Consider the following 16,407-nt stretch of genomic DNA (forward strand, 5'->3'; position numbering starts at 1 on the left):
GTGGAAGTTCTCGCTTGAGAAAGCCGGAGCCCTGCTTTGGCGGAGGGGAAGCGAAGAAACGAAGAAACAGAACGAGCGACGTCGAGGGGAGAACGAGTGGAACACTGGGCACCTGCCAACTTTTTCCCCGACGGAAAGGTGTTCTCTCCGACCCCGATCCTCTGTGCAAGGATCGAGTCGCTGGTCACATGGGGTCTTTGCCCATCGCTCCCCCTCCCTCCCATTCATTCCGTCCCCTCTTCTTCGCAAGCCTGGCCCCCGGAAAACGTGGCAGGAGCCCTGTTGTGCAACTCGATGCATGCAGCTCCTCTTCTTTTCACCGATGGGGAAACCCCCAGCGAGATGATCTCAATGATACCTCACTATCAGGATCGCGTCTCGACTTTCGAGCTGTGCCTGTTGTGAGAGCCAAGCCTATCAAAGTAATCAACCTTGCAGATTGCGCCACGAACTCGAGCAAGCAAGGCTTCACTCGTTCCCCTGACTTGACACAAGAGTTGCAGTTGGACATTGCTTCACCCATGATGGAGCCGGCCCGCAGCTCCGAATACGCCTGCTTTGGCTTGAGAAGGGAGCAGAAGGCGCGAGAATTGACTGGTCTTCTTGATGGTCTCTCGTGGTGGTTTCCTTGCTCATCTTGGCACAATGATTCATCCCCAAATCGATGTTGCACAAGAGCTTGTCCTCGACTTTTCTTATTTTTACTTTTTCTCCTTCCCCCGAATTTACTTTTCCGCTGGCCGGTGTCGAGAGACTTCCGTCAAGGGGAACCCCTCAGCTTCCCATTCTGATCAAATTATTTCCCGAAGCTAACATGGGTTGGGTGAACAAGAGACTGCTTCACACATTCCTGAAAGGTTGATGACTGATGTTCTGCTCCCGAAGCATTGACTTCTCGACGAGCAGACCGCATTTTCGTCTCCCTCGCCCTCCGATGCGGCTGAACAGAGCAAGTCCTTGTCGCTTTCTCTTGACGCGACTGGTCTGTTGCTCCCAGGACCCTCCACACAGAAGCGCCAGAGATGCCAACCTGTCCAACCTGTCTGCATTCCGCTTCCCATGTGGACCAACCCTGACGAAGGGGCTCTTTCAGCCCCGCCTCGTCAGGCTCATCCCTCAGCCGCAAAAGCATCGTCGCCGGTCGGGAGGCGGACTTTGACACGCTCCCACCATCGGCTGGCTCGGCTGAAGGTTCAAGCCCGCCCAAGATTGACGCGACTGTCAGTGTGCAAACGATGAAGTGAAAAAATAGCATCGCACTTGCGCTTTTAGCGCGTGGTTTAGATCCAATCTCAACCGTTTCCAATGTCTAACTAAACCCAAATGGGACCACGCAATAATACGCCAAGAAAAAACATGAGTAATCTTCGGGACGTGCTTGACACGCCAGAGAAATTGCTTGCCATGGAGAAGGTCATGGCTTGCCAAGGGAAACCCATCCTGCATGAGAGATGCGCAAGCATCTTCAGCCCGAAATGCATTTTTGTTGCTGCAGCTTGGGACATGCAAAACGACCAACACAGCAGCCCTGAGACTAAATATGCCAATCAGCGCTTGCAGATGAAGCCTTTCGGGCTTCCTTGTCGGAGCACCTCCTGACTTTCAAAATCTATGGTGGTCTGGCTCTCCGAAGTCAGCTTGGTCTCTCCCCAGATGTGTCGGAGGGGTGATTTCCGTGGGATTCCTCCGCAGATTCGGGTAAAAACGGTGCCTGGAGTGGACGGTCATGGTGTGGGAGACGACGAGGAGAATAATCTGCAGGGCAAGGGGTTCCATCGATGCGCTCGAGCCTTTAAAGTTGTTCCACCGCCATGAGGGTCTCCACAGCAGTGACTTAGTGCCATTTCTCTTGTTCCGAAGGCCTTCTCTGGTGTTTCTGGGACGGTATTATTGCTGTTTTGGACTCTTTGTTGCACACAGAGTCCAGATGCACCAGGCACTGTCTGCCTCACCAAGTAGTCTCAGGACAGTGACAACAGCTTCGTTCCTTCTGGTCGCGCAAGAATTTGAAGTGCCAGATCGATGTGTCAACATTGAGATTATTGTCTCTTCCAATGTCCGCCCTTCAATTGACACGCCCTCCCGCCGCGTCAATCAAAAAGCTTCCTTGTTCTCAAGATCATCGTCTGGAAAATCCTTGGTTGGAACGAGCGATCAATTTGACGAAAAAGGCAAGACCTTGGTTTATCACCGACAATCTTGAATGGTAACCTGAATTGGAGGATTGACAGGGTCTAGCTTGTTCTGACAAAACGACGGACATGAGGCATCCCTTTTAGGTAAAATAGACGTTAGGCGACAAGCTGGTGACGGGCTGTTCTTGAGCTTTGACTCAACCTTGAGGAGCACGACGCCCGAGGCAGAAAACTGAGGACACGCAGAATGAGGTTGACTGGGGAGAGGCAATCAGAACTCATCTGCCTCCAACCACGTTTGCAACTGGGAGCCTGGGGGGAAGACGCCTTGCACCGCGTGCCCGACCCAGTTGTGAGGAACCACGAGATAGAGAGGGGACGCCGCTTGGCTTGGTATGGAGAACTTGCGATTTCTCCCCACCACTCGGCGACAGATCGTTTCTTTTTCTCTTGGGTTTGCCTCTGTGCCAATTTCCGATTCCGTCCAGAGCGAGCATCACTTGATCCCGACGGTGGTTGTGCTGAAGTTTTGGCTGGCCCATGTCTGGACGGTGGTTGAGGATTTCAATTTTCCCGCGCCCGTGGACCCTGGATGGGAAGAAATCACAGGGCAGATTGAGATGGATCTTGATCCATCGAGGGCATCCGTTGCAATCATTGGGTCGAGGTATCATACCTCTCTGGGTTAGACTATGGGCTAGTTGGAGCAGGCAGACCCAGGCTTTGATTGACAGACTCAACCATCGATGATTGTCGCTGGCTCCTTCTGGACTGAGAGCAGCTGTGAGACCACGGTCGAACAGGAGAAAGAGACTGCCAGTGCGATTTCAATAATTTCTGTTCCGCCCTTCTTTCTTTTTCTGGTCTTGATCTCGTTCGAGAGTCAGAAAAGGGGTGCAACTCGGATGCATCGAATCGGGGCGAAAACGGATTCTACGGGCAGCGTCCCACTCGGGCGGAACGAGATAACGTTTTGTGACAGACCCAACGGAAGGGCCATGCCAATCACTGTTCAGAAGAACCCGCTGTCTCAAGTGGCCCCTGTCGAGGCTATCCGAGTCGCGAATATTCCGAAATAACTCGCAAATAAACAAGAATCTGGGGTGAAAGAGGCTCAAAATCCTCATCCTCCTCGACCACGTTTCTCCTGCACTCAGTTCATCCGACCCACGCTAAGAATACATCCATGAGCGACTTGCCGATTCAATCCTTCAGGTCGGGAGGGGATGCCAATCGTTTTTTCGAGCACTCTCAGCAGTTCCCCCTCCCAGACTCCAGGCTCCAAGGCCAAGGTTGAGGGCTGAACAAGAAGACGCTCCTCTCGCATTTCTCAGGCTCGTTCTCGCTCTTGGGTGATGCACTCTGGGTCCGCTGTCAAGAGTCACCACCCAAGGTCCCAACCTTTCCCAGTCGATCAGCTACTGGCTGGGCGTTTCTGGGGCGTCTCCCCATTTCTTCTCCAATGTCTCCAGAAAGACATCCAACTAGCTTCTTAGTTTGCTTTTTCCCTTTGGGTTCCCAGGATGATTTCATCAAAGTGATTCTCGTTATAATTCCTCTTTTATTTTATTTAATTATTTTTTTTTGAGTAATTTTTCCTCTTTTTTTTTTGAAAACCTTACTTACCCTTTTGGGGTTTCGATCAGTCCCCCCTCCACTCCAACCAAAACCCCCTAAATTGAATAACCTTTTTCTCTTTCGCATTGATTATTATTATTATCATTCTTTTCCTTGTCTGGACCGCTTTCCAATGGCCTCGAGCCTTTATAATTTAGCAGCACCCTCTGCTTCCTCTCATACTCTGTGCTCTTGTGTCCTCCTCACGTTCCTATAAAAATAACTGCTGGCTGCCGTTTTCTCGTATTTCCACGTGCATCTCTCAACCACTTGCTTCATCTTGATTCCTCCAACCCTCCCTTCTCCTCGTTCATCTCTCTGCCTGGGGCCTGCGGCTCGTGGGTTATTTTTGGAGACTGCATTCCTGCTCCTCTCTTGGACTTTCTTCCCCCCCTCCTTCGAGTTGATGATCTGTTAAATATCCTCTTCATTCTCCCGGATCTCCTCTTCCCGCCCTCACACTGAAAACGCACATCGGCACTGTATTTTGAGCCTCTCTTCTTCAACTTTCGTGGGTAGTTGACTTCTACCCTGTCCTTTCCTTCAGCCCATACCACCCATCCATCTATTCTTTTCTTCCACTCCTTCCTCGTCTTCCAATATCTCAACAATGGCTGGTCCTGGTGGTGGTCCCCCTCGCAAGAGCCACACCAAGTCTCGGTTTGGCTGCAGGACTTGTAAAAGACGCCATATTCGTTGCGATGAGACCTTCCCACAATGGTATGCCCTCTCGACTTTCACTTGAGACCTCTGGCTAAGTCGATCAGCGGCAACTGTACCAAGCATAACTGTCGATGTGACTACATGGACGTTGCTACCGTTCACGACGAGTCGACCTCCATTCGCAAGGTGCCAGACCTTCTGATGTCTGCGGAGATCGAAATGGAGATCAAGAACTGGCACCTCACCGGACTCCCTCCGTATCCTGAGCTGATGCACTTCCCCCGCAACTGCTGGGGCAAGCTATCACGAACCGATCTCCGTCTCATCCACCACATCATCGGCCTATCCATCGACCTTCACAGGCGTGGACTTAGCAACTGCACCATCTGGGCCCAGAAGATGCCCCTGTAAGTACCAGACACTGTGAAAGAGGCGAAATTTGCTCATATTCTCTAGCTTCCTTTCCATTGCCATCTCTCATGACTTTGTCATGAGCTCGATCCTGACTCTATCCGCGGCCCACCTTGCCTGGATTACCCGAAATCAGGAAACCAAACAGCTAGCATTCCACCACCGTGGTACTGCCATCCAGGGTCTGCAGAAGGCGATTGGCGCTTTCTCTAGAGAAAACTGTGACGGTATTCTTGCTGCCTCGATTCTGCTGTCATGGCAGGACAGCGAATGGCCAAGCTGGGCATCTTTGCAACAAGGAGTTACATCTGTGTTGGACTCGATGCCGCAAGTTTGGAAGCAAGAGTCCGAGCTTGCTTTGTTCCTGGATAACCAACGGTACATGGCAAACGCAAATTCACCCGTTATCTCTGGCTATCGGTTCCAGGATGAAGACCTTGCTAGCCTTGACCACACTATCATCACCCTCCAAAGCGTCCAGAAGCGAGTTGCCCACAATCACGAGCACTACCGCCGAGTCGGAGAGCTGCTCGAGTTTGTACGACATTTTCAGCGCGATATTCTTTCCCTTACTGCAGAGCAGGCCTTCGAGCGTGTTCAACCACTTCGACAGTGGCTCTTCTGGCTTCCTCCTGCTATGCTGCGAGGAGGCGATGGGGATACCGGCGCCCTGGCGATTCTGGCGCAGTTCTTTGGTGTTGGAGTAGCCTTGGATACCCTTTTCCCGGACCTTGGAGGCGCATACCTGGGGCCTCTGTCCGTGGGACCCATCGAAGAAATTTACCGCACTATCTATTCTCGAAACGCGGCAACTCCTTACAACCCTGATGTACAGCTCGCTATGTCCCTCATGGACCTCCCACGACATCTTGCCGCTAAATATCGAGCTCGTCTACATTGGTCTCCACGGACATCTGTCGAATACTATTCCCCGCCACCAACGAGTCCCTTTCAAGCCATCCACGACTACCGTCTAGCGTCGTCGGCTTCCCCGTCTTCGACCTCCGCTCCATATACCCCATATACACCTCCCCTCCAGTCTCCCCCAGCGGTGACGATTGCGAGCTCGCCTTTTGAAGTTTCCGCGCCGTATGTGACGGCGTCAGCCCCACACAGCCTCTACCCCTCGCCCCGACTCCTTTCGGATCCTCGCGAAAGCCCATCCGACTGCGCCCATCCGACCTCTCTTCAACAGTCCTCACCATATCCACCATCATATCTCGAAGATATAGTGTGTGGGGGTGTTCCTCGCGTCGACGGGGGCCTTGGATTGCATCCGTTGGAACTCTACGAGGAACACCCTTCGGTTGTTGGCGAGTACAACACGCCCGACTCTTGGAGCATTTGCACCTAAGTCTTCTCTTCATTTCTCTATTCACGCTTTTTTTTCCCTTGTTTTTCCCTTTTTTTTGCATCCAGGTTGACCTGGGAATGAATTGCATTGGTTATACGGCGATAGAAAGGATGGGATTGATTCTCCTCATTTTGGATGGGCATGTGTATTATCTTCTTACCCTGGAATGGGTCATATCTTTTTTTTATTTTTGGAATATCTATCTTCTCAGATGAATCTGGCACAACCAGACCGGGCAGGAAGGCAAATGTGCAGTGCGATATATACCCTCTCTAACTTGGCGTTGGAATGCGAAAATGATTTGCATGTCTCGATACTCATGGAATCTCACAAATGAAAATCCTCCTCTTCCGACAACTTTCTTCTCTCAGACTTGGTCTTGGAAAAATCGAAACAATGGAGGCGAGGTGAACAGCGAGAAGAGTCATCCAACCAAACGTTAAAGTTATAAATAGCTGACGAGCCCAGCTGGCGGATCGACAGCACGACATCCCACCATTGGCTTGAAACGAGCTTAATTTCGATCATCGCGCGACTTTGCAGCTTGGGAGGGATTTGGGGATTCCGCAACACGAGCCCTCGAGCATGGATCTCCACCCCCATCGCATTGCAAGTGTGGCGAGTGAGGGACCCTGCTTTGGATGGCCTCGGAGCCAGCCTCCCACAGGCTGCAGAAAGGCCCCGAGTTTGTGTTTCCAGCAAGGGTGGCAGGGTGGCCCCAACCATCACCGGGAGCGACAGCTGGGTCCCCCATGATTGAATGGCCGGCGGCAGATCCATGCAAGGGTGTGAGATTCTTGAAACGTGGGGATAAGTATCGAAGCAGGAAGTACCATCCGCGTGGTTCTTGATCCAGGTCACCCTCGTTCCAGCATCATCTCCTGACCATTCTTCGCTGGAGATCCTGGGTCTGCAATTCAGGTTGCAGGTCTCAAGGTGCCAAGGACAATGAAAGTGACTCGCCATTCGACTCACTTTCCTCAGCCCCTTCGAAGACCCGAGAATCGACAAAACCTTGAGCTCCATATCCACATCTCTCCCAACCTCGGTTGAGTCAGCCCCATCCTTGAAGTCAAAGTCAACCTGGAGTGGAAATCGAATCAGCAGCACCGATTATTTCATTCCTCGGTTCAGCTCAGCTTGGTTCAGTGAGGAAAAGGCTGGGGTTGACGATCGAGTGGGCCTCATACTTTTTACCTCCTTGAACGGAATGCTCGTATTCGGTATGGACCCTATAATTCCTTTTTTAGAAACCATTACCTTGAACTAGGCCGTTTAAGGCTAGTGCGGAACTCGCTGCAAAAATGGCGAGAGGTTAGCCTAGGTGGGTTAGGCGATGGTTGTTTGCATATTTGCATCATTTGTACTATTTGCTCACGAGGCAAACACATCAAATGCCTGTCGTTCTCTGCAGGGGCTCCGTCGTCACTGAGCTTGCCGAAACTGACAGCTCGCGATAGTCAGCAAGTTGAGCTTCGCAACTCTCTTTACCGACGGTTGAGATGGCTGACGCTGGTGGCTGGAGCACCATTGAGTCCGATGAGGTACGTAGCCGGTCCGCTCGACGAAGGGAAAAGCTAACGGAGCAGGGCGTCTTCACATCTCTCGTCGAGAACCTCGGCGTCCAGGGAATCCAATTCGAAGAGCTGATCTCGCTCGATCCAGACACGATCCGCTCACTCGGGTACTCCTCCAAACGGAACTCCAAAGCCAATCCCCCCTAAAAAACTAATAAACGGATAGAACAGTCTACGGCGTAATCTTCCTCTTCAAATACCTCCGCCCACAACCCTCATCGTCAACAACAACAGCAAATTCCCAAGACGGCACGCCCGCGGACCCAACCACCCTCCCCGAATCCTTCTTCTTCGCAAACCAAACAATCCAAAATGCCTGCGGGACACAAGCCATCCTCTCCATCCTCCTAAACCACGACCACCCCACCGCAGAAAACAACAACACCCCCATCACCCTCGGCGCTGAACTCTCCTCCTTCAAGGACTTCACAACAGGCTTTCCCTCCGACCTCCGCGGCGAAGCCCTCTCAAACTCCGAAGCAATCCGCACAGCACACAATGCATTCGCGCGAGCCTCCCCCTTCGTCGACGAGACGAGCCGTCCGCAACCCGAAGACGAAGAAGGCGACGTGTACCACTTCATCGCGTACACGCCCGTAAACGGGACGCTGTACGAACTTGACGGCCTGCAGGCGAATCCGATCTCGCACGGCGCATGTACCACGGAGTCCTTCCCCGAAAAGGTCATTGAGGTCCTGCAGCGGCGGATCGCGCGGTACCCGGAGACCGAGACGAGGTTCAATCTGATGGCTGTTGTGCGGGACTTGAGGATTCGGGCGCAGGAGGTCGGGGATGTGGAGGCTTTGCGGACGGAGGAGAGGAAGAGGGCGGCGTGGGCGTGGGAGAATTCGCTGCGCAGGTCGAATTTTGTTGGGTTTATTGGGGAGGTTCTGAAAGGGGTGACGGGTATCAAGGAGAGGGAGGGTGGTGTTGACGAGTGGGTGAAGAAGGCTGAGGGGGAAACAGCGAGGAGGTTGAGGCGTTGATCTTCAAGAGTGACCAGGAGACAGGTGTATTATATATCCAGAAGTCTGCGTCCGCAGTCGACGATTATGAACACTCTCATGACTTCCGTTTCTCATGACATGACTTCTCAGATAACCGTCAAGACAACGCAAGATACCACAAAAATCTGCCGTCAAGAATCTACCTAAATGCTACCTAGTCTATCTAGTGAACCTAACTGGTATACAAATAACGGGGAAAATCATCATCATAAGCCGGCCATTACGCATCTCTCATAATCCCATGTTTCTTGCCATCCCATGATCTCCATCTCTTCTCCCTGTCTTGATGAAGCCAACGAAACGAAAGGCTGCATACAGATTCAGGCGGCAAAAGCCTCGATGCACCCAGACCGGACCGCAATGCCATTAATCAATAAGGTACTCATAAATGATCAAAGACGCGAATGAAATAGCTGAGAAAAAAAAATTTGGCAAGAAGAAAAAACAAAAACATAAAATGGTGGAAATTTTTATACGCCCTTCGCCATTAACCCACGGGAAATGCTCATGAGAATCTAAATCTGATATACAGAGCGGAGCTTCTGCGCAACAGGCGGGGAAAGCTGGGACATGAAGGAATCGAAATCGGGTATCATACTTTTGTAACCTTGCAGGACCTGTTCACGTTAGCTATTGCGTACCTGATGTTAGGATGGATCGTGGCAGGGGCGGCGTACCTGTTGAAATGAACTTTGGATGTCGTGATATTCTTCTTGGTGGAGGGACTTGGTCGGGAAAGCGGCGATGGCCTGGAAGTAGTCTCCAAGGGAGGACTCCATGGCGGCTGGATTCTTCATCACCACCTGGTTGAACCCGAGGAAGGCGGATGCCTTTTCCCGCGTGAAGTCGATTCGGCTCATCGAGTTGAAGAAGACACCTGCATACTCCGCCAGACGCGGGGCGAGCTCGTCTGAGCAGCAGATACCTAGCCGGCCGAGGGCCATGGCAGCGTTCTCGTTGACGGAGTCGATGATCTCCTCGTTGTTGATGATGGCCAGCAGTCCGTGGTAGAGCTTTTCTACGTACGGGGAAAGCGCCGCCTTTTCGTTGACGGCGATCTCTCCGCATGACCAGCACGCATTGTTCAGCACGCTAAAGCCCGTGTGGCGGTCGTCGTCACGAATCAGGTCCAGGTCCAGCTGTTTGATCAGTATTGGCATGATGTTGTTGATGAACGGCTCCAGTTGCGGGAAAATGCTGATGGCACAATCGCCCAGGAGGGCATAGGACGACTGCCGCACCTCATAGTTGGGGTCCTCCATACAGAAGCAGAGCAAGTCGAAGAAGCGCGGCTGCGAGTTAGCGACTAGCTCACCACTCTTGCGCGGATCGATGGCCTGAATGATCGCGCTCAACAAGTCCAAGCTTGTTACCAAAAAGTCCTTGTCAGGCTCTTCGATTCCCTGGTTGTTAACGGAGGCCATGTACTCCTGCAGATTCTCGTACACAATCTTGGTGCATCGCTGGAAGAGAGGAGGCGCAAATGGAGCGAAAGTGTCACCGTATGCCGCAGCCACATATCCCAGGCACTCTAGCAGCGGGAAGAGCTCTCGAGATTGGTCAGAGACCTTGTTGTAGCGATCGATAAGAGCGGGCATGAGGATATCAACAAGCTGAGGCTTCGCCAACTCGCCCATTACGCACTCCGCTAGGGTCTGCACGCAGTCGTAGAGGATGTACATGTTCCGGTCCTTGTATTTTCCAAAGCACAGCACGAACTGTCGCAGAATTGGCTCACAGTACGGAATCAAATTTTCATCTGACTTCTCTTCAAGGCTGGCAAACGCGGAGGCGGCTGCTTCTTGGACCTTCTTATTTCCATCGAGCATTCGGCGCAGGATACCCTCCATCATGGGTTCGAAGAAGCTGGCACGCTTCGCTGGATCGGGAATGTGTGAAGCCCACTCGGAGTAACGGCCAAGGCACCAACAGGTGATCTGTCGGACCACAGGTTGCGGGTCGTTTAGCAGCGAAATGAGGTACGGCACAAGCTCAGGAAGATGGGGGGTGACCGCGTCCATACAGCCATCCGCGACCGCACCAAGGGTCAAGACGGCGGCTTCGCGCTGTACCCACTGTTCGTGGCGGAGAGTCTCCTTGAGGTAAGGTAGTATAATCCCAAAAATAGGTTCGTGGTAGACATTCGAGAAGACGTCTAGCGCCGCGGCGGAGCACTTGCGGAGCGTCCATTCATCCTCCGGATCGTCCCCAAATTCAGAATCTTCGATCTCTCCTTCGCTCAGCTCGTCATCGTCTTTCGGTGCGGGTGTGCTGCCGTTCTGCTGATTCGCAATTTTAGGGGTATCTAACCGACCAGCTTTCGACCTTGCAAACTGCGGTTTGAGATCTTCCTCCCGATCTTCCACATCAGCGTCATCACCTTCTCCTGCTAAGCGGATTGCCTCCTCCTCGTCATACACCATACTCTGCAGCAAAACAGGCACAATTTTTGGCATGTGTTGAGCTAAGGCTTGTTGCAATGCCGCTTGTTCACCCGCAACTAGCCAAAACTCCGCGGCATCTAGATTTAGCTCCGGGTCGATCTGGCTCTGCTGTTGCATGATGATGTAGTTGACCAATCCATCCATATGTGGAATGAGTTTCTCGGGAGCAAAGTCCACGAGCTGTGCAAAGGCCTGACACACAGTACGTTGTACTTCTATGGTAGCGTCGTTGGCCAGCTGAAACAAATGCGACAAAAACACATCCATCGAGCTGATCAGAACTTTCGGTCTGTGAGGAAGGAAAACGAGGATAGATTTCAGTGCCGTCTCTCGAATCCGGGAGCTTTCGCTGGAGCTAAATGCCAAAAGCTTCGGGATGATCACATCCAAGGGGCACTGCCCGCCATACTCCCGCTGGAGGATCTTGCGGTTATCCTCGCAGACCTTGCACAGAGCCGACATGGCGGCTTCCCGCGTCGAACCAGCGACATCTCCGGACGGGTTCTCGACGAGCGTCAACAGCTCATGGAGCACCTCAGGCCACGCCAACAACCCCGCCATTGAGATCAACTCTGTTATCACGCTTCCAGCCGAATTCCGCACTTGCGGGTGTTCATCACGGAGTCCGATCAGTGTAGCTGATCGTATATAGACGAGTGATTCTTGGGGTATGGTATTGTATGCAACGTGGATCTTCATCTTGAGGTTCAATCCGGCGGCGACGCGAACCACGTCGTATTCTGACTGCTCCATATTCAAGATCGAAGGTTTTTGCGGAGTGCAGAACAGATAGGTGATATAGTTGACATAATCTGGGGATGATGTTGCTTGTACTAGCATCTATCAGGGTGGACGGTGCGCTCACGTCAGTCATTCTGCCGAAGAAAATTTCTTGAGGCGCAACTGGGGGAGATTGCACGATCGCAAACCAGGGCGGACTTTTTGACAGACAAAAGGGACATCAAGTTCGAAAAAGTCGGCGGAAAAGAGATGCGAAGGAAGCGAAGAGACACAATTATAATCCGAATGCGCAACATACCTGTTCGGCCTGCCCGCGGACGGCGTTGTTGTTGGAATCCAAAGAATCCCTGAGGCAGTAGGCCAGCTGCCCCAGTGGCTCCTCCTGAGGTTGCCACTCCATTATAAGATTATAAGTAAAAAGCGTAGGATCCAGTCGACGACAATTGAATCCCAGGAGCGGGGAGAGATACGAAAATAGGGCGGAAAAGGGGACGGGAGGGGAGAGCTCGCGAGAGATGGCAGAAGTGGTGGTGGACGGCGGAGTTCAATTGTGTCGGCGCAGAAACCCCGCTGTGGTCTTTGAGTGGGAACTGGCTCCAACCCTTTCCCCAGAACCAACAGTCGACTATTATTACCGTTCTGCGTTGCTACCCCCCTGATTACAAAGGGTTATATAATTATAGAAGGATAAGGAAAATGAACAGATCAAGAGGACGGTCCCAGCGGACAAGAGTTGAGAAAAACCAGCAACCGCCCCGTCTGGTGACAAGGGGAAAGAAGAAAATCCAAAGAGATGGACGTCAGATCGTTACCAGTCCCAAAATACAAGAACGGTCATCTAGGGCAACACTACAAGGACCCCGGGATTCGTCTTTCGAGGGGGATTAACCTTTAGATTATGATTTTAATTCCTAGCGAGTGGTTCTCCCCATACCACCTGGGTCCAGCACAAATTCTGAGAACTTTACTCCGGGATTTCTTCAAGTTCCTCCCACCACGGTACGCAGCGGTACCGTAACAAACCGAGGGACGGGCAACGCCCACCCATTTGGGGGGCCTTGCGATATTGAATATATTTTTAGCGCTGGGCACCTGGCAGATTTTGAGATCTAGTCATATCGAGTTATATTCAAAGACCGTTGAAGTGTATGTACAAGTCCGAATGCAATTTGTCGATTTTGTTTGGGCGCCTTTGGCATCTATTTCCTCTCTTCATCTCATTGGGATCGAGACTAAGCCCAGACCATCTTCTTGATGTCGTGTACCAAGTGCTCGAACAAGCCTGTGCGTTTCTTCGCATCAGCCAACGAGATAATCTCAGACGACTCGATAACAGATGGTCGGCGTTCATCCGTCTCCATCGCATCGCCCACCCTGAGAGCCCGCTCAATCTCCGTGCAGATATTCCTAACCCATTCGGTATCGCTCACTGTAACGCTTTTTTGGCGCTGCGTCTGGGTCACGGAATTCGACAAGGGGAGAGCCTTAAAAGCGAGGATGCGGGTCCTCTGCTTTTGGGAACTTGTAAACCACGAGGCCATGTCCCATTGATTGTCTAACGCCTTCGGGTCGACTTCACTCCGGAGGGACCGCGTGTTGACTCGCAGGGCGTTGTTGTCGCCTTCGCGGAACTCAACCACTAGCCCAACGTTACTTTGTTCGTCTGACTGCGCTTCTGTAAGTGTCGACGTGATATATGTGCCGTATTTGATCCGTGTTATCGAGCGCAGATCGATCCTCTCGAAAGAGAGAACTTTGTCAGTGTTCCAGTCAAAACGGCAGCTATATACAGCAGCATCTGTAAGCAGCAGCACGGACTCCTCGAAAGGCAATGTTCTGAGACTGTTTGGTTGTTTGGGGGTTAGCATGGTCCAGCCGCCTAGAAACTCTTCAGACTGGTCGCTAATCACAATGCGACAACTTGTGTCGATGGCATTCTGCCTGAGCTTGTGAACCGAGATGCCGGGATCCGCAGTTTGTAACTCTGTCGCGAATTCTGAGAATACTTGTGTGGAGACATTGCCGAGGAAATAGTCGATGCAGGCCTGCGAGAAATAGTCGTTGACAATGTTGTTGTAATATCGAGAGAGGGTCAACCCGAAGTCATTTAGAGCCCCGCGGTAGTCGCGTTTCCTGGTTCTGGTGTAATCTCCTTTCAAGGCTGCTGTAGAGGAATACTGCTTGGAGATAGCGTCTCCGTTATCCGCCCACAGGATATTGAACCATCTCGTAGAGGAATCGCCGCCTAGATCAATATCGATACCTTCCTCTTTCAGTTCCCGCTCTAAGGCCCATTGCCCAAAGGCACACTGCGCGACGCCTGTGCGGTCTAGACAATCCATGCAGTTCGTACGCACTACGCCCGTCTGGCTCTGGAGAACGGTCCCATTATTCACGATAGTATCTTTGAACTCGCACAGCGTCGGTGCTAGCTTGTCGACAAGCCGGCTCACGTTCTCGAACTTCATGCCACGGCATTCGTTGTGAAAGTCAAACCACTCAAACCCAAGAGGCATGCCATCGATACCACCGGACTCATTCAATCCTTGGGCATATTTTTCATACTGTTCACCAAGCTTTAGCTCAGGAGCATGCTTATCAACCAGAGACACGGATTGGATCTTTCCATAGCGTCGGCTGAAGTTACGGAAGTGCCGCTCGAAAGCGAATTTGTTCGTATCGGTCGAATGATGGAGCACAGGCACCGGCTTGAAGGAGTACGGAGATTGTGAGAAGTATAGCGGGATTGAGCCACGGACCTGAAGGTATGAGTAAACATTACGGGAAGGTTCCCAGTCTGGGACCGATAGAATCTGCTCCGTTTCCACAGTGTTCGCCGTATTCCCGTCGTCGTCCACCCCGCGACGAAGATATCGGAGCCCGGGGCGCTTAACTGAGCGTCGAGAGACCAGAGTAAGGAGGAAGCCTCGCTTCTCACTGGCTGTTTGGGTGCCTTGGGCGTCTTTCTCCTCGTCTAGTATGCGTGCTTCAGAGGGTTCCGTCTGCGAAGACGCAGAGCCCAGCTTTTCTGCCACAGTGAATTCACTCTGGCCCACGAAGCCCTGTATGAGTGGCAGAACAAAATGATGTGCATCCGCCTCCGCAAAAGGAGTCATGAGATTTCTATTCCAAAAAAACTGAAGCAGCAATATTAGCATAGATGAGTGCATCGAGGAGAGATCTGCTTACCAATTCATCTGCAACTTTGTGCAGTGGTAAATTCCCATTCGGCGCCGACGGCTGTGTGTTAACAGGCCGCGTTAGGTCGTAGTCGTATGAGAAAAAGAAATTGCGAGAAGAAAAGATTAGTTTCGTATAGCGCAGCAGCTTTGGAAGTAATTCCATCGGCTTCGTCATTGTAGGTGGCTCCACTTCGTTGTCCTTCGGCGACACACCATCATTCTCTGGTGTAATAGATTTGTCGTCATTAGCAGCGTATTCCGAGCGAGCTGCAATGATATCGCGTTCCTTGAGCTCTACCAGAGGTATACCCACTGTGTCCGCATTCAGCTCCACGGTGCCGAGGCCAGGCAATCCCATAGCCTTTCGCGACAGCCAGTTCGCAGCGAAGCGTCCGAACCGAGGCCTCTTCCCCATCATGGTTTCGGTGACATTGCTGCTTATGCTCCCTGTTCTGGAATGGGGAGACCCCCGGACCGGTGAAGCAGGCGCTGTATTCACGTCTGCGTCTCCATCGTCCGACTCTGCCTCAGAAACGTCTGCATCTTCCGAGCCCGTGTCGCTGTCGTCGCTCTCCTCCCCTTGGAGAATGCTCTCTTTGGCCTGAGTAATCGCATGGTTCGCGTCGGCGTGGGACGATGTGGGGATAACGGCGACATTTCCGATGGCGTAGACCGGTTTGCCTTGGATCTGAGCGACTTGCTGACGCTGCGTAATTGTAATGAGGAACGAATGCGACGCAACAGAGAGCAGGCCTTCGAAGAGCGTGGGATGAATTAGCAAGCTGTTGGCTCAGTCAAGCATCTGCAGCGTAGTATGAACGTACCAACGAGGCCGTATGACTCCAAACCCGCAAACTCCTTCCTTTCACTCAACACGGAAGCGGGGCCCGAGAGTGACGAGATGCGGTTCGTTTTATAGTCGATGCGAAGCGACGGGAATTCATTGTTCGCGTTATAGCGCGGTCCATTCCCGGTAGACTGTAAGATCAGTCCGTCGGCCGCGGCGAAGATGACTACCTTCCGGGGCAGGCTAGGCATGTTGTCGACATTCCAACGGAGCCCTGTACTTGGGCTGCGTTGCTGGAGATTCCGCCGAGGCGGGGAACGCCGGAATCGCGCAGGCGAGCCTCGCGAAGCGCCAGACCAGTCAGTGGCTAACCAGTACTGCGGAGAGGCCAGAGTATTTTAGCCTGTGCAGTCGTAGTCATTGCTTTTGCGGAGCCTCCGAGAGATGGAGCGGCCACGAGAAAATCCTGGAACGATCATGAATTCACAA

The 16,407-nt window shown here is 52.2% G+C and overlaps 6 protein-coding genes across 6 annotated transcripts; 3 read left to right on the forward strand and 3 right to left on the reverse strand.

Moving 5' to 3' along the window:
- The first annotated feature begins 1,491 nt into the window (after window positions 1–1,491).
- BJX67DRAFT_90001 (uncharacterized protein) lies at window positions 1,492–2,308 on the forward strand. The gene has a single exon (XM_071035604.1). The coding sequence runs from the start codon at window positions 1,727–1,729 to the stop codon at window positions 2,201–2,203; it is 477 nt and encodes a 158-aa protein (XP_070890827.1). The 5' UTR covers window positions 1,492–1,726; the 3' UTR covers window positions 2,204–2,308.
- Window positions 2,309–3,906: 1,598 nt separating this feature from the next.
- On the forward strand, window positions 3,907–6,344 carry BJX67DRAFT_89355 (putative C6 transcription factor RosA-like). The gene is made up of 3 exons (XM_071035598.1): window positions 3,907–4,472; window positions 4,520–4,822; window positions 4,872–6,344. Exons 1-3 carry the CDS (start codon window positions 4,363–4,365, stop codon window positions 6,178–6,180), a joined length of 1,722 nt encoding a protein of 573 aa, XP_070890828.1. The 5' UTR covers window positions 3,907–4,362; the 3' UTR covers window positions 6,181–6,344.
- Window positions 6,344–7,485, reverse strand: BJX67DRAFT_89825 (uncharacterized protein). The gene has a single exon (XM_071035603.1). The coding sequence runs from the start codon at window positions 7,204–7,206 to the stop codon at window positions 6,508–6,510; it is 699 nt and encodes a 232-aa protein (XP_070890829.1). The 5' UTR covers window positions 7,207–7,485; the 3' UTR covers window positions 6,344–6,507.
- Window position 7,486: 1 nt separating this feature from the next.
- BJX67DRAFT_89472 (putative 26S proteasome-associated ubiquitin C-terminal hydrolase) lies at window positions 7,487–9,077 on the forward strand. Its single transcript, XM_071035600.1, has 3 exons — window positions 7,487–7,724; window positions 7,770–7,864; window positions 7,924–9,077. The coding sequence occupies exons 1-3, from the start codon at window positions 7,683–7,685 to the stop codon at window positions 8,741–8,743; spliced, it is 957 nt and encodes a 318-aa protein (XP_070890830.1). The 5' UTR covers window positions 7,487–7,682; the 3' UTR covers window positions 8,744–9,077.
- A 202-nt stretch (window positions 9,078–9,279) lies between these two features.
- On the reverse strand, window positions 9,280–12,349 carry BJX67DRAFT_369382 (putative importin beta-2 subunit; the record flags this gene model as incomplete). The annotated part of the gene is made up of 3 exons (XM_071030755.1): window positions 9,280–9,381; window positions 9,442–12,048; window positions 12,248–12,349. The coding sequence occupies 3 exons, from the start codon at window positions 12,347–12,349 to the stop codon at window positions 9,280–9,282; spliced, it is 2,811 nt and encodes a 936-aa protein (XP_070890831.1).
- A 705-nt stretch (window positions 12,350–13,054) lies between these two features.
- On the reverse strand, window positions 13,055–16,407 carry BJX67DRAFT_89146 (SacI domain protein). Its single transcript, XM_071035595.1, has 3 exons — window positions 15,956–16,407; window positions 15,139–15,884; window positions 13,055–15,086 (listed from the first exon to the last, which is right to left on the reverse strand). Exons 1-3 carry the CDS (start codon window positions 16,167–16,169, stop codon window positions 13,182–13,184), a joined length of 2,865 nt encoding a protein of 954 aa, XP_070890832.1. The 5' UTR covers window positions 16,170–16,407; the 3' UTR covers window positions 13,055–13,181.

The sequence above is a fragment of the Aspergillus lucknowensis genome (genome assembly GCF_044049455.1).
Source record: "Aspergillus lucknowensis strain CBS 449.75 chromosome Unknown BJX67scaffold_2, whole genome shotgun sequence".
Taxonomy (NCBI): domain Eukaryota; kingdom Fungi; phylum Ascomycota; class Eurotiomycetes; order Eurotiales; family Aspergillaceae; genus Aspergillus; species Aspergillus lucknowensis.